Raw genomic sequence first — 18121 nt, forward strand, 5'->3', positions numbered from 1 at the left:
AATGTTATTTTCTATTACACCACTAGATGCACTTCCCTCCCTATATTTTGAAGAATTTATTTTCATCATTGGAAACATATACAAATTGGCAGTAAGTTTCAATTTAGGATTATTATTAATAGTAGTATCTAACATTTATTAAGTACTTAGCCCTTTACATATAATTCATGTGATTCTGACTGTGACCGTGGGGATAGATACTTTATTATTATTCCACTTTTGCAGAGGAAAAACTGAGGAAGAGAGAAATTAAGAAACTTTCCCAGTGAGTAGGTGCAGAACTGGACAAATCGAGAGCCTGTCTCTAGGACCTACTTTGAATTACTACACTGAACACTGAGGGATAAATTCGAAATGACATGTGTCAAAAATATACATATATTTTCTGCCAATGAAAATTATTGGTATGATGTAGTTACTAGAGATTAGTTTTCTACACAGATTATTAGATATGATTTTATATTTGATCCTGTACTGTGAGTCATCTGTTTATTTACCTCCTGAATTCAGCTTTTAGTACTTGTGATCTTTTTCCTTTAGCAACCAGAAATGTTCTAGCTTTATAAAACCTACAGTGCAAAATGAAAAAGGTAGAGAGCCAGGGTTCAGGATCATTGCCATGGGAACCAAAGCAAGGCCCTTTCCTGCTGCCCAGCCTTGAAGTGGGGACAGGTGAAACCTCAGGTTTGGTCTGAGGGAGAGGAGGAACACAATCTTTCCTCTCCTCATTCTCTCTTCAGCGTCACATGCATTCTTGTTTCTGCTCCTCACCATAGCAATTCTTTTTCCTCAGCTCCTCATTGATCATTTGCTCCTCATTGATCCACTCTCAACCATTACTATCTGTGTTTCCTCTCAAGAGAAATCATTATGCATATAAAATTGTGTGTTGGGTGTAGAGAAGGGAAGTGGTGCTGAGCCCTGAAATTTACATATTGCACGATCTATTCAGGGTTACAGCAAAACCTCAAGGTGACTCAAATGGGGTGCTTTGACATCTTTATATATGTGTGGCTGAAGTGTCAGGAAGCTGAGAGACACTGCAGTTCCATAGAGCCCTAGTAATTGGTGTTAGGGTGGGTGGGGGTGGAGTGTGGGGCTGTGTACTTCTTACTACCCATTAACTTGGGGAGAGGGAGTAGTTACCAGAACTCTCAAGAGTAGCTATAGCCCTGTATAGGAGAGGGCTGCCTAACAGGAAGTATGGCCCTTAGTAGAGGAAGGAAAACCTTAATAGAGGAATGAAACCAAATATCCAGGACTCAGGAGGGACTCAATACCCCACTCTCCAATCTCCTATCAGTGCCTGCTATTGATTAAACCAGTGGTTCTCAACCTTCCTAATGCCGCGACCCTTTAATACAGTTCCTCATGTTGTGCTGACCCCCAACCATAAAATTATTTTCGTTGCTACTTCATAACTGTAATTTTGCTACTGTTATGAATCATAATGTAAATATCTGATATGCAGGATGTATTTAGGTGACCCCTGTGAAAGGGTCGTTTGACCCCAAAGGGGTCGCGACCCCCAGGTTGAGAACCGCTGAATTAAACCAAACTGGAAGCTAGAGGGCCTTGCTAAATACAATGCCTAGAGGTCAGCCTCCTGGAGCAGAGAGCAAAATTGGGATGGTGGAGAGAGGAACTGGAGAGGTAAGGGAAACCATTTGGGAACAAACATTGCAAAAGCCTTGAGCAACTACTTCTATTTATATCCCCATGCTTGGTTGTCCCTTGGTAGACTATATTTAAAGCATAAATGGCACTTTTTATATAATGTTGCAATTTATTTTTTTATTCTGAGTACCTAATACCCTATCTGACAATGCGGGGAGGGGGGTGGGGGGGGGGTGGGGAGCATTTGACTTATTTTTGTTGAATTATTGAGTGACTTAATGTGTCATGGTCATAGTTCTGTATGAGTCAGGGAGCTTCATACTAGAGTGTGTGATCACAGAACTCCTTCTCAAACAATGATTCTCAAATAGGTGTCTCCTGATGGGCAGCAAGCTATCAGAAAAAAATAATGGTTTCTATGGTTTTAGGAGCAAATGACAAACAATTCCCTAGACTTTGATTACTATGGCTAAGAGCTATTGACTAGTAATTTACTAAGTGATGTCTTTTTAAATGTGGCATTTGTTATTTTATATTAGCATGTTCCTAGTTTTTCTTAAAGATGAATTCAGTATTTTACTGTGGCATCTAGCTACTACCAAATGTTGGCAAATACTTACTGAGCATGTGCTCACCTGGCAGTAGAAAATCCTACAATCTTCAAGAAGAAAATTTGTTATCTACCATGTGATTTTCATGGTTTTCAGTTGCTGCCATCTGTGACTTTTAAGATAGATTAGTATTGTTTAAACTTAAAATCAGTTGTTTGTTGCGGATTATTGGGTTAAGCCACAGAGGATCTACAATGAATATCCTTGGTTTATAATTTTCAACAACTGGACTTCAAATTACATCATTAGTGTGCCTATTCTAGAGCAGAAATATATCTAATCCCCTCAAAATCTGATGAAGACTAAACTTTCATTTGTGATAATTTGCCTGGGATGTGTGTGTGTGTATGTGCTCATGCTATTTCAATTACTTGGATTATAGTATCAAAGTAAATGTAATAAGATTGCTAGATTATTTTAAAATTTATAGGCTATAGTATTATAATATACTAGTTGCCCGGTGCACAAAATTCATGCATGGGGGGGGTGTCCTTCAGCCCGGCCTGCACCCTCTCCAATCTGGGACCCCTTGGGGGATGTCTGACTGCCAGTTTAGGCTGGTGGGATCGGGCCTAAACCAGCAGTCGGACATCCCTCTCGCAATCCGGGACTACTGGCTCCTAACCGCTCACCTGCCTGCCTACCCGATCACCCCTAACCACTCTGCCTGCTGGCATGATCGCCCCCAACTGCCCTTCCTTGCCAGCCTGATCGCCCCTAACCACCTCTGCCCTGCCACCATGGCTTTGTCTGGAAGGACGTCCGAAAGGTCTCCCGGAAGGTCTCCCAGTCTAATTAGCATATTACCCTTTTATTAGTATAGATAATCATGTGTTTAACTCTAGGGTCTCTCTCTTATGAAGTAAAAGCAGTTCATAAAAGCTGCTGGCGAAAACTAAGATGGCGACATAGGTAAACACCGGAAAATTGCTGCCTCCCACAACAACTTCAAAAATACAACGAAAAGACAAAACGGACATCATCCAGAACTACAGGAAGGCTGGCTGAGTGTAAATTCTACAACTAGAAGAAAAGAGAAAAGCACACTGAGACTCAGAGGAGGTGCGGAAGTAAAGTGCAAAGGTACGGAGGCTCGAGCATGCGCCCGCGCGGAAAGGGGCTGGTACCTGAGGACGCGGCTGTCTTTTTGAATCAGGAGGGAGTCACAAGCTCCCGACTACTCTGAACTCCGGTTCCGGGAAGTCTCTGGGGACCCAGAACTCATACGGGGAGAAACTGGACTGTCTGGCAGCAGACAGAACTTGGAACTTAAGGGCGGCTTTCCCTCAGAGGTGCTTGCAGCAATTATCGGGACACTGAGATGCGCTGCTCCTTAGGGCAGGGCTGGGGACCAGCCATAGCTGCTTGCTCTGCCCTTTGATTCCCTGAGACCCCGCCCCACCCAGGCTGAGGCAGAGGCTTTTGCATATGAATGCCCTGGCCCTTTGCAACCTGAAAATTACCTAACAAATTGCAGCTGGGCCAGACAGACCCAGAACTTCCAAGAGAAGGCCCAAAGCCCCACAGCAGCTTGCATTGCTTCACAGCTGGGCCTCATCAGGGCACCTCCAAACTCCAAAAAAGGAAGGGGAATCTTCAGTTCTCTTTGTAGCTCCTGCTGGGTAACCTCAGGCAGAGGCTAAATTAGCACCTCCTTAGATCCAAGAGCCAGTGTACCCAGTGGTCAGAGGGGGACCATCCAGATTACAACTCCTCAGATCCATAAGGGACACACTCAGGGCGCAGACTCAGTGAGCACCAAAGCCCCACTGAAGCAAGTCTTGCCCCAGAAGGGTGTCTTCAGCACAGAAGTTCTCCCACTGCAGACACAGCTGATTCTCACTGCCAATTGGCCTGGAGGTCAATTCCTCCCAGTGATCCTACAACAATCAAGGCATAACTACAACAAGACTGTGCACAAAGCCCACAAGGGGGTGCACCAAGAGTGTCCACTTCAGGTAACTGGGGAGGCTGAGCCACTGGGCCCTACAGGACACCTAGCACAGAAAGCCACTCTACCAACACAGGGAAGCATAAAAAATGCAGAGACAAAGAAACAGGTCACAAATGACAGAAATGGAGGAAAGCAAACAACTGGATATAGAGTTCAAAACCACGTTTATAAGGTTTTTCAAGAAGTTTATGGAAACCACCGATAAATTTAGTGAGACCCTGGAGGATATGAAAAAAGACCAACTAGAAATTAAGCATACACTGACTGAAATAAAGAATAATATACAGAGATCCAACAGCAGACAAGAGGATCCCAAGAATCAAGTCAAAGATTTGAAATACGAAGAAACAAAAAATACCCAACCAAAAAAGAAAAAAGAAAAAAGATTCCAAAAATATGAAGATAGTGAAAGGAGCCTCTGGGACAACTTCAAGCGTACCAACATCAGAATTATAGGGGTGCCAGAAGAAGAGAGAGGGCAAGATATTGAAAACCTATTTGAAGAAATAATGACAGAAAACTTCCCCTACCTGGTCAAAGAAATAGACTTACAAGTCCAGGAAGCGCAGAGAACCCCAAACAAAAGGAACCCAAAGAGGACCACACCAAGACACATCATAATTAAAATGCCAAGAGCAAAAGACAAAGAGAGAATCTTAAAAGCAGCAAGAGAAAGACAGTCAGTTACCTACAAGGGAGTACCCATACGACTGTCAGCTGATTTCTCAACAGAAACCATGCAGGCCAGAAGAGAGTGGCAAGAAATATTCAAAGTGATGAATAGCAAGAACCTACAACCAAGATTACTTTATACAGGAAAGCTATCATTCAGAATGGAAGGTCAGATAAAGAGCTTCACAGATAAGAAAAAGCTAAAGGAGTTCATCACCACCAAACCAGCATTATATGAAATGCTGAAAGGTATTCTTTAAGAAGAGGAAGAAGATAAAGGAACTCTTACCATTTGCCACAGCATGGATGGAACTGGAGAGCGGATTAATACCACATGATCTCACTCATTTGTGGAATATAATGAACAACATAAACTGATGAACAAGGACTGATCCAGAGACGGAGAGGCATTGATTGGACTGTCGGGCCTTGGAGGGAAGGTAGGGGAGGGTGGGGGTAAGGGAGAAAGATCAACAAAGGACTTATATGCAAGCATATAGGCCTAACCAATGGACACGGACAACGGGGGGGGGGGGGGTGAGGGCATGAGTGGGGGCGGGGGGGGGTAGGGGGCAACGTGGGGATAAGGACACATATGTAATATCTTAATCAATAAAAAATATATTTTAAAAAGAAAGCTGCTGGCAAAAAGTTTCCTGATTTTATTTTATTCTCTTTCAGTTTTTATCACCAAGTTCTTTTTTGTTGTGAGAATAGGTGATATAGATCTCGGCCCCACTACACTGGGTCAAAATGTTTGAAATCAGATACTCTGTAATACTGCTCAAAAGTTTGTGTCTATTATGAAGGATCCACTCTTTTTTTATATACATAAAATGATTATCTAGCATTCAGTGCTCAGGCTGGGACTAAGGTGAGGCAAATGAGGCTCTTATCTTGAACACAAAATTTAAGGAGATTCAAAAAATCTCACTAATCAAGATATACAATATTATAATGCAATATTTAAAAAAATAAAAATTAGTGCAGAAACCCCATAATGGACAAAACATAAAAATTTCAAATGAGAATGGGATCTTACTCTGCAGCTGCACGACCCAGCCTTATCCACTGCACCCTAATCCCAGCCCTGTGCAGTATATTGGGGATATTGGGTGAATTCTGGATAATTATTATGATAGTCTCCATCTTGAGGAACTGAGGTGGTTTATGAAAAAGTAACACTTCTTTCTGAATCATTTGTGAATCCATGTCCTGTCATGTAACCAAGCTGCTTAGCTCTGCCCTATGCTCTAGTTGGGAAAAAATGCACTGTGATTCAGAACTTCTAACTGCATGCGAGCTTGACTCCTTTCAGGTTCATTCATCTTTAATTACTATCATACCCTTGCTAGTTTTTACCTGCCTTTTCCCTTGAAAGACAGAGAAGCAGGCATACACATAGGACATAGGGAGAGTTGAAGAAGAATAAATATAGTGAAAGAGAAGGGAAATAATGAGAAGGGATATTAGCATGGTCTGGCTAAGAAACAAACCTAGGCGTCCTTTAAGATGACGTCAGTGAGAGTTTCCAAATGAGACCGAGATGGTGACAAATGGCAACATCTAAAGGAAGCAGAGAGAAAATTGCTGCTCTAGGGCTAATGCTGATAAATTTGGAGAAATGATTGAAGAAACGGGAGTGTCAGGAACGTTGGGGTAAAGAACCTATGAATCTTACATGGTTTACTTTTCAAGGAAGAGAAGTGAGAATGAATAGAGGTGTGGCCCCGATTGACAACTGTTCTGGAGAAGGTGCTTATCTCCAGGGTGGTAACCGGGATAAGGTTAAAGAAGCCCTCACTTCCCCTGTTCCCCAACAAAACAAAACTGTCCTTATACTCTAAAAGGAAAGGTAGATGAACAAATATCTGTGGAACAGAACAGTGTGAAGATGCCTGTCCTAGGATAAATTTGACAAAGCATCAAATCAATCCCAATGGGGAAGAAAAACATCCCTAACAAGCTCAATTTCATAAACGTGGAAAGGAACGAAAGAATCACCCACAATCACAGACAAATGTGGGAGCCACGTGGCACTGTAAGGAAAGTAAACATATCAGCAGACACCAAAGTTGCTGAGACTTGGGGGGTAAAGAGGGTAGAGAGAGGGGGGAGAGAAGCTAAAGATTACAAAAGAAGATTTAAAAACTTTATAATGGAAAACTTCAAACATTTACAAAAATAAAGAGAATAGGCCCTGGCCAGCACGCTAAGTAGTTAGAGCACTGGCCTGCAAACTAGGGGGTTGTGGGTTTGATTCCTGGTCAAGGGCACGTACCTGGGTTGCATGTTTGATCCCCAGCCCAGGTCAGGGTGCAGGAGGCAACCAATCAATCTGTATCTTTCACATCAATGTTTCTCTCTCTCTCTCTCTCTCTCTCTCTCTCTCTCTCTCTCTCTCTCTCTCTCTCTCTCTCTCTCTTCCTTCCCCCTCTAAAAAACAAAATCAATGGGGAAAATGTCCTGCATTGAGAATTAACAACAAAAATTAAGAAAATAGTATAATGAACCCTCATATAGTGAACCATCACTTAATTTTTATAATTAATCAATTCATGACCAGTCTGATTTCACCTGTCCCCACTCCCCTGGATTATTTTGATATAAATTCCATACATATAATTTTATTCATAAATATTTCAATATGTATTTCTAAAAAATAAGGATTTAAAAAATATATTACCAAATTCTTTATCACACCTAAAATTTAATAATAATTTTTAACATAATTTTTCCAACTGTCTCATTTAAAAAATATTTGAATAAGAATCCAAATAGATTATAGTTGGTAGATATGCTTTCTAAATTTCTTTTAGTCTAATTTTTCCTCCCCCACTCTTTTTTCTTGCCGTTTATTTATTGGGAAAAACCACACAACTAGTTTTCTTTTTTATCCTATATAGTTCCCCACATTTTTCTGATTGTGTCATCACAATGTCATTTAGTATGTTTCTTGCCCTTGTCTTTCTTATAAAGTAGTAATTAGTTATAGGAGCTTGATCTGGTTTTGGTTTAATTTTTTTGGTAAGACTATTTCTTGGGTGGAAGTATGTAATATGTATACAGTGTCTGGCTATTTCTCTTTTGGGAGACATTGCCTATATCCATTAGTATTTCATTGGGGACTGTACAATGGTAGTATTCAATATTTACATTTTTATTTATTATAGTGGCATTCTATGATTATTTATAAACTGGGCTATTTCAAAAAATCAAAGGGCTTTAAAGTTAAGTGGGAATATGCTGATCATATATATATATAGATAGATATATATAGATATATATAGATATCTATATATATATATAGATATATGATTTCAACTATATATTATATAAAAGGTTAAAATGTTGATCCTGCCCTATCTCTTTATTGTATCTATTTTCCTATATCTCTTTCCTTTAACAGTTAAGATCTCAAATAATTAGTCTAGGATATTTGTCTCCATTTTTTTTCTCTTGGGTTTTTGTCAGCTAAAGCTTTAATCTGTATATTGTTCCCTAACTCCACTGAAATTACTCATAATGACGTACTGATGATATACATACTGACAAGTCCAATAGAAAAAAAAGTTTTTAAAATTTGAATCTAAGTGAAAACAATGGATATTTTTCTGATCGCTCACCTGATCACTCCACAGTGTTTGGCATCATGGACCCTGCCTGTTCCTTATGCTTCTCTCTGTCCTCTTGGCGTCTGGGAATGAATACACTGTTGCTTGTCTCTCTGGCTATCCCTGCTCAGGCTCTCTCATTGAGTTCTCTGTGTTTTTTCATCTCATATCTTTTTTCTGTTCTTACTCCTTTTTCTCCCTATGTCTACACATCTCCTACTTACCTCTTCCTTTCTTGTGGCTTTAGACGGCACCAGTCCCTGGAGACTCTCCCTGGGTATTTCCTGAACACCAGGACTACCAATAAGAATTTCACATGTAGATTCTCAGGCACCTCAAGTCATTGTACTTTTCCAGAACACCGTGATCTTCCTCTCCAAGTGTGTTTCCCTTATATTATCCTATATTTGATAAGCACAGGCATCAAATTAATTGCCCTAGCCAGAAGCTGAAGAGTCTGTCCAAATTTCAACCTCTTCATCCTCACTCAATCGTATCACCAAACCCTATGACTTCTGATTCCTAAAAATCACCATGTGTACCCCCTTCTCTCCCTTTTCAATGACAACATTTTAGTTTATTTAGGCAAAGTATTTTTATTTTTAATTTTATTTTCATCACCATTTATTCCCTGAAACCCTTCCCACCTCCACAGACCCTCCCCAGATCACCACACTAATGTCAATGAGTTCTTTCCCCCCCCTCAATTCCTTGACCCTCCACACAGCAGACCCCCACCTTTGACAGCTGTCTGTCTGCTGTCTATAAGTCTGTCTCTATTTTGCTTGTTAGTTCATTTTGTTCATTAGATTCCACATATGAGTGAAATCATGTGGTACTTGTCTTTCTCTGACTTGAAGGTAGAGTAGACAAGATCTGCTGAATAACTGAATGGGGGGATGTGAGAGGAGAGGACTCAAATATGTCTAGATTTTGGACCCCAGTATCTGGAAGAATTTGGTTGTAGTTGATTGACATGAGGAAGATGTGGTCAAAACAGGTTCTTAGGGAGGATTAGGAGCTCAGAAGAGGGAAGGAATAACAGCCCAGTGGGTTCATAGCTAATTGAATGACAATGTCCATGCTACTGAATAGGTTGGTGCCAGCAGAAGGGAGATCTTGAGAGTGTTTGGAGGCCTCTGTGCACTGACCTGCCTTTTTTATTAGTGATTGTGGCCATTTTGCCATTGATACGATGCTTGAATGCTTTGACATATCAGATATAAGATGACCGATTGGGTGACAAGACAGAGTCCAAGGAGGACCTTGACAATTCCATAAGGATAGAATGAATTAAGCAAGATAAAGTTTAACCTAAATAAACACAAAGTCTTACAAATTTGAACCGTTCCAGCAATATCTATTTGAGGAAGAGCATTGTTGTTAAAAGTGCATTGTTTAGCCCTGACTGGTTTGGCTCAGTGGATAGAGTGTTGGCCTGTGGACTCAAGGATCCCAGGTTCGATTCTGGTCAAGGGCATGTGCCTTGGCTGCGGGCACATCCCCAGTAGGAGGCGTGCAGGAGGCAGCTGATTGATGTTTCTCTCTCATCGATGTTTCTAACTCTCTGCCCCTCTCCCTTCCTCTCTGTAAAAAATCAATAAAATATATATATTTTTTAAAAAGTGCATTGTTTATGGTCAAACAGATCTGGCCCAAAATCCCAACCTTCTCCTTCTTTAGTTCTGCTTCCTTGATTAAATCAACTTCCTTATTAATAAAATGGCACAGTAAAATTTTCAAAAAGTTATGAAAATGAAATGAATACTAAAGTACTTAACACACTGCCTAGTACATAATAGGTAATTGATAAATGTTTTATTATCAAAGACCTTTCTTTCTAGTCTTTTTTTAAAATTAGGTATTAGCAAATGTTGGAGTTTGTGATGGGCTTTTAAGAGCCTCTTGAAATATTATTAGGGTTAGAGGTTTTCTAGTACCTGAAACATTATTTCCCCAAAACAAATTTTCTTGTGAATCTCTCTAATCCCACCTGAAAATGTTAGCCCTCTTTACCTTTCTGACTTCTGCTTTCACTTCTTTCTACCATAAGGTTAATACCTATTTTGTATTTTAAGTCACTCTTTCATAACATTTGTTTACAACTTTCTTTATTTGATATCTTGGAATACTTTCCAGGACTTTTTAAAAAAATGTTTTTCTTTATTGATTAAGGTATTACATATGTGTCCTTATAGCTCCATTGCCCCCCCCCCATTCTCTCCCTCATGCCCCCCCCCCCTTCGCTGTGCAGGACTTTTATTTTATTTTATTACTTTTCTTACTATATTTTTTATGGAGATATAATTTATATTTAATAACATTCACCAATTTTGAATATACGATTTGATGAGTCTTGACAAATGTATGCACCATAAACAATTAGAACATTTGTGCCTACATTTTAAAGTCTTCTAGTTGAAAACAATTGAATTCCTAACATTTTTATAAATGACACACTTGCAAGTTAAAAAATAGTTTTATTTAGGTTGAAAAGAAAAGTGAGGAATATATTTAATAGTTATTAAGAAAGGCAAGAGAATTTTGAAAAATCTACTAGATCATTTATTTGTCTTCCTTTTGTCCTCTAAATAAGATTAAATGCTTGCAGAAAATGAAGAACTTGCCAAGAATAAATTTGGTTTCAGGATACTTAGGGCTCTGCCTGTAACTGTTGATAAGAATCAGGTACTAATTCATCTTCTTAGCCTTGGTCTTCTGGTTTATTTCCTTTTTATTATAATATTTTTAGGATCAACATGTGGTTGAAGAATGGCAAGATGGACAGAGAGGAGAGTGGATAAGAGGTGATATAACAGAGTTAGAGAGTTTCAGTGACTGGCTGGATGTAACCCAGTTAGAAAACTAGCAGAGCTAGAATGAAGATTCAGCTATGGTTAACCACTTCAACCCCCTGCTTCCGATACCAGAGAGGCATCGAATACTCAAATAAATACCTTGAGAAGTTTTAGATTTAATTTTAGAGTCGAAAGCATTGATGTTCTCAGTGAATCCCTTTCTGACAATCTGGTTTAGGTAAAGGAATTTGCAAACATCCCCTGAAGTCTCTCCTACTCTATAGTTCTGTGACATTGCTTCAGTTGTTTTGGCTTCAAATAAAAAGGGAAGATGATCAACAAAATGCCCTTTTATATATGTAAGAACCACATTTAGTGAAGCCAATACAGTATTGCTCAGGCAAGTCCATGGGATTTGAAAATAATCTTTTTCTTCTATTTTAGGAATAAAGTCATACTGGGTTTTGGAAGTTATGTATTTAGTTAATAGACACTTAGACACAGGATATGGGTTCTAAAAATAAATACCATTAAAAAATTTTAATGACATCATCAGAACTATTTTTATAGTAATTATCTGACACTGGCTTTGATTATAAAGAGCTTCTATATGTATGTCCATTTCTTACACAATGCAATGTGAGACTATTAATTTCTTTTTACTTGGCTAACAGCTGATTAGCTATTAGTCATAAATATGAAATAAATCATTCAGAATAAATAAGGCACAAAATATATTTTTAAAAATATACTTCAGCAAGTACATGTTAGTGGTTGTTTATAACTTGCCTCTCTAATAAACATAAATTACTAAAATGCATTCTTACATCCATGATGATTTTTATTTTAACTGTTTTTAAATGTATTTTAACTGTTTTTAACTGATTTTTATTTTAACTGTTTTATGGGTAGTTGTAAATAACTATTGAAAATTGGTGCAAGTTAACAGACCAACATAAGGATGGCAAATAGGTACTCTGGCATATTTATATTTCCAGTTTTTAAAGCTATACATAAACACAATAGAGAAAATGCATTTCATACAAGTGAAACATAATAATTCCTGTGACTGCCACATATTTGTATTAAGAGTAGTTCAGATTTCCTCCCTAACCTAGTTCTCTACTTAAAAAAAAAAAAAAAAAAAAAAAAAAAAACTATTTAAATAAAAAAACGGAGAGAAAATCCTGTGCCAGTTGTGGTGTTAACAAAATCAGTTTATGTAGATGAGCTTTCTGTCAGATAGGCTTTATCCCTATCAGGTGATAGTTGCATATAAAATAAGAGAACCCGAAGGTTCTTTTCTGGGCCTTCTCTTTCATTTAAAGAAAATTTCTTAAATGTGTCAATCATAAAAGCAAAGTTTTAAAAAAAGTAAGTTTCTCTTTTGAAGTCATCTGAGCAGAGGTGAGGAGCCAGGATTCTGGAACCCTACTGCCTGAGTTTGAATCCCCCTCTGCCCCTTCCTAACTGCCTCGTTTTCCTTATGGGGATGGTAGTAGCAGTACATGGCTCATAGGATAAAATAATTTCTAGCACCTAGAATACAGAAAGCACTCTGTAAACAGTCATTATTATTGCACAAGCTAAGTGTTATCAGTGATCATGGTATTGAAGTATAGTACACATGCAGAAAGGCACTCATATCATAAGTGTTCAGCTTACAGAAATTTTGTAAGCTGAACTACCCTGTGGTAACCAACACATAAATCATGAAACAGAAACTGTACCTCTTCATGTCCACTTCTAGTTACTACCCCTCTCTCAGGGTAACTAATATCCTGACTTCTGATTAGTTTCATTAATGGCTATTTGTTAAACTTTGATATTGCAGCAATTGATAAGGAGCTTACTGTAATAGCATTTTAATTTTTATTTAACATCTAAGACAAACCTATTTGCTTTAATCTTTTAATATTTATAATAATAAATATAATACATATAAATAGAAAATCTAAAGTATAATATATAATATTTTAATGTATTTTGTTTTATAGGTTGAAAAAGCTCCTTGAACAAGAAAAGGCTTACCAAGCCCGTAAAGAAAAGGAAAATGCTAAGAGGCTCAATAAACTAAGAGATGAGCTTGTGAAATTAAAGTCCTTTGCACTCATGCTGGTGGATGAAAGACAAATGCATATTGAGCAACTTGGCCTGCAAAGCCAGAAAGTACAGGATCTCACTCAGAAACTGAGGGAAGAAGAAGAAAAACTCAAAGCCATTACTTCCAAGTCCAAAGAAGACAGGCAGAAATTGCTCAAGTTAGAAGTGGATTTCGAACACAAGGCTTCAAGGTTTTCCCAAGAGCATGAAGAGATGAATGCTAAATTGGCTAATCAAGAGTCTCACAACAGGCAACTTAGACTCAAGCTGGTTGGCTTAACGCAAAGAATTGAGGAGCTAGAAGAGACCAACAAAAATCTTCAAAAGGCAGAGGAAGAACTTCAGGAATTAAGAGATAAAATTGCCAAGGGGGAATGTGGCAACTCCAGCCTCATGGCAGAAGTGGAAAATCTACGGAAGCGCGTGCTTGAAATGGAGGGTAAAGATGAGGAGATCACGAAAACGGAATCCCAGTGCAGGGAATTGAGGAAGAAATTACAAGAGGAAGAACATCATAGTAGGGAGCTCAAAATCGAAGTTGAGAAGTTACAGAAGAGAATGTCTGAACTGGAGAAATTGGAAGAAGCATTTAGCAAGAGTAAATCTGAATGCACCCAGCTACATTTAAATCTAGAGAAAGAAAAGAACTTAACCAAAGACCTGCTAAATGAATTGGAGGTCGTCAAGAGCCGAGTTAAAGAACTGGAATGTTCTGAAAGTAGATTGGAAAAGGCTGAATTAAGCCTAAAAGAGGATCTTACAAAGTTGAAGTCATTTACTGTGATGCTGGTTGATGAAAGGAAAAATATGATGGAAAAAATAAAGCAAGAAGAGAGAAAAGTGGATGGACTCAATAAAAATTTTAAGGTGGAACAAGGGAAGGTTATGGATGTAACTGAAAAACTAATCGAAGAAAGTAAGAAGCTTTTAAAACTGAAGTCTGAAATGGAGGAAAGAGTATACAATTTGACAAAAGAGAGGGACGAGTTAGTAGGCAAACTGAAAAGTGAAGAAGAAAAATCATCTGAATTAAGCTGCAGTGTTAACTTATTAAAGAAGAGACTTGATGGGATAGAGGAAGTGGAGAGAGAAATAACCAGAGGAAGGTCTCGAAAAGGGCCTGAGCTCACCTGCCCAGAAGACAACAAGATTAAGGAACTAACGCTTGAAATTGAGAGACTGAAGAAACGTCTCCAACAACTGGAGGTGGTCGAAGGGGATTTGATGAAGACGGAGGATGAGTATGATCAGCTGGAGCAGAAATTTAGAACTGAGCAAGATAAGGCTAATTTCCTCTCTCAGCAACTGGAGGAGATAAAGCACCAAATTGCCAAGAACAAAGCAATCGAGAAAGGTGAGGCTGTGAGCCAGGAAGCGGAGCTGAGACACAGGTTTCGGCTGGAAGAGGCTAAAAGTCGAGACTTAAAAGCTGAAGTGCAAGCTCTTAAAGAGAAGATTCATGAATTAATGAACAAAGAAGATCAGCTTTCTCAGCTCCAAGTGGACTATTCTGTCCTTCAACAAAGATTTATGGAGGAAGAAAATAAGAACAAAAACATGGGACAGGAGGTCCTCAATCTGACCAAAGAGCTGGAGCTTTCCAAGCGTTACAGCCGAGCTCTAAGACCCAGTATGAATGGGAGAAGAATGGTAGATATTCCTGTGACCTCGACTGGAGTGCAGACCGATGCTGTCAGCAGCGAGGCAGCAGAGGAAGAAACCCCAGCAGTATTTATCCGGAAATCCTTTCAAGAAGAGAATCATATCATGAGCAACCTTCGACAGGTGGGATTGAAAAAACCTATGGAACGATCCTCCGTTCTCGACAGGTATCCTCCAGCAGCAAATGAGCTCACGATGAGAAAGTCGTGGATTCCCTGGATGAGGAAAAGGGAAAATGGGCCCTCGATGACTCCAGAGAAAGGGCCCCGAACAAATTCCAATCCCGGGCACCCAGGAGAGCTGGTTCTCTCACCAAAGCAGGGCCAGCCCCTGCATATTCGAGTGACGCCAGACCACGAGAACAGTACTGCGACGTTGGAGATAACAAGCCCTACATCCGAAGAATTTTTCTCCAGTACCACCGTCATTCCTACATTAGGGAATCAGAAGCCAAGGATAACCATTATTCCATCACCAAATGTTATGTCTCAAAAAACAAAAAGTGGAGACGGTATTCTCGGCCCAGAACGAGCCATGTCCCCGGTCACAATTACCACATATTCCAGAGAGAAAGCCCCGGACAGTGGAAGAGGCGCATTTGCGGACAGGCCCACATCCCCCATTCAGATAATGACAGTGTCCACATCAGCTGCCCCGGCTGAGATTGCAGTCTCTCCCGACGCCCAGGAAATGCCCATGGGAAGGACTGTCCTCAAAGTCACCCCAGAAAAACAGACTGTTCCAACGCCACTACGGAAATACAACTCCAATGCCAATATCATAACCACAGAGGACAATAAAATCCACATTCACTTAGGTTCTCAGTTTAAACGGTCCCCTGGGGCTTCAGCAGAAGGAGCAAGTCCTGTTATCACTGTGCGACCTGTCAGCGTGACAGCGGAAAAGGAGGTCTCCACCGGCACTGTCCTCCGCTCTCCCAGGAACCACCTCTCCTCACGGCCTGGTGCAAGCAAAGTGACAAGCACCATCACCATAACCCCAGTCACAACCTCCTCCACTCGAGGAACCCAGTCAGTGGTGAGTGGAAGAGGTTCTAAGGTGCAGGGCGAGGGAGGGAGGAAGAAGTGAGGAGTGAGAATAACCCAACGCCCCAAATAAAGCAAAGGCAAATGCCTCTCGCGCCACCTGAACCCGCTGGCAGATGTTTCCTAGAGGACTAGGTACACCAGGAAATAGAAATAAAAAGTGGCCTAATGTTTTAATAAATTGAGCTTATTTTTTATATCTTCACCTGAGGATATGTTTATTGATTTTAGAGAAACAGGAAAGGAGAGAGACAGACAGGCAGAGAGAGAAGCATTGAATGGTTGCCTCCCATATGCACCCCAACCGTGATTGAACCCACAACCTAGGTATGTGCCCTGACTGGCAATCAAACCCACCACCTTCTGGTGTACAGGACAATGCTCCAACCAACTGGGCCACTAGCCTGGACATGAGCTAATTTTGAGGGGAAATTTTTTTCGTGTAAATTATGGAGACCACCCCCCCCCCCAATACTTTCAAAGATGGCCTCTTTGCAATGTCAGCATACAGTGATAATGTTTAAAATTTTATTTTTTTATGTTTAAAATACTTTTTAAAATGGAGACTGGGGGAAAACGGTGAAATAGGCAAGAAAAATTTAAACTGTTCCCAGGTTATGTTTCTATAAGCTACACTATTCAATATGTGATTATGTATGATCATAGTCATACTTTCTTCCAAAAAATGATATTAAAAGATTTTAATATTAAAAAAGTTTGAAGTAAAATAGAAGTGAGTTTATATGTCTACATACTATATTTTATTAATAGTATCTTGCAGAGAGCAGGTGCTTGACAAATAGTACTTAACAATCAGCTGGAAGGCTAAATGAATGATAATAAAAAAGTGTGTCCAAAGTATAAAATCCAGAACTTAAAAATAAGTTCTAGTTTTGAAAATGCTTTCAGCGACTGTCTTCATTTATTGGGGACAAATTGGTAAATGAAATTATAGAAGATCATGTATTACTTAGATATTAATTTAAGCAAACTAGAAATTATGATTCCTAGACTCAGAGCAAATTCTGCAACATATATTGGAAACTCTTAAGAAAGCTATTTACTTAAGTATAGAAGTTATGGCTTATTTTCCCATATCTTCAATACAATTTACTTTTAATTCTCTGTGTACAAACATAGACTCAAGACAGAGTTCAATATGTGAATCAGTAATTGCTTTGCCAGCAAAGCTTTCCATTACGAGCTCTATAGGAGCTGAATAGCATTCAGAATTGCTCGTCCTTCTCAAAATTCAATATTGCTTTTTGGGCAATACAGAGCATAGCTTGAATTTTTATGAAGAGACAATGGAAGTGTAATTGAGAGCAGGTTTCTCTGCTGGAGCATCTTATTCTCCAGGGTCAGATCAAGATGCCCTTACCTTCTGTAGCAACGTCTGTGACGACCAATTAAACCCCGTAGACAAATAGGATTGCAAAACAGCGAAGATTTCTAAGGCCTGAATAATGGCCCGCCTACTTCAGGTATATCTGATCCCATTAAAGTAAGAACAAGAAGTTTGGGAAATCAAACAGTGAGGCTAGTTTATTTGTTCATTTATTATCGAAGTATTGAATTAATTGCGTACTAGCGACAGTTTAGCCACTGGGTTAGGTGCTGACTGCAAAGAGGACCTTTGGAAGCTCTCACTCAGCTTAGCGGGAGAGTCAGGACTGGAGCCTGCCTTCTGGTTCTCTGGTAGAAGTACGCACATAGGAAGCCCTAGAGAAGGCTTCACGGAGGAGGAGGTTTTCACAGACAGGGGTTTTCAAGAAGGGAAGGTGCAGGTAGAGAGAACAGCATGTGCAAAGGTATGGCAGTGTGGAGGAGCCTGCGGTGTTTGGGGAAGGGCGAGCAGCCCCACTGTGCAGCAGCAGTGAGGCATGGCGACAGAATGCAAGGAGAGACAAACTGAGGACAGATAGTGAAGAGAGGAGGTGCAGGTCTTACTATGAAATTTGCATTTAATCTCAGAGTAGATAAAGGGTGTTGAAAGGGTAAAGATGATTTGAAAACATTACACTATTTATGTTTTAGAAAGATA

At 39.6% G+C, this 18121-nt stretch overlaps 1 protein-coding gene across 5 annotated transcripts in view; it reads left to right on the forward strand.

The window, feature by feature from the left end:
* The window catches only part of FILIP1 (filamin A interacting protein 1), a 214402-nt gene that overhangs the window by 177940 nt on the left and 18341 nt on the right, over window positions 1–18121 (forward strand). For all 5 annotated transcript variants that reach the window (XR_009453467.1, XR_009453468.1, XM_059701145.1 and 2 more), the window contains exon 5: window positions 13264–16069. Coding sequence is in view for 3 of the 5 variants with exons in the window: in XM_059701145.1 (XP_059557128.1) it covers window positions 13264–16069 (2806 nt within the window). In the remaining 2 variants the exon portion in view is untranslated. The remainder of the gene's footprint in view (window positions 1–13263; window positions 16070–18121) is intronic.

Source organism: Myotis daubentonii, chromosome 6 (assembly GCF_963259705.1).
Source record: "Myotis daubentonii chromosome 6, mMyoDau2.1, whole genome shotgun sequence".
NCBI lineage: Eukaryota > Metazoa > Chordata > Mammalia > Chiroptera > Vespertilionidae > Myotis > Myotis daubentonii.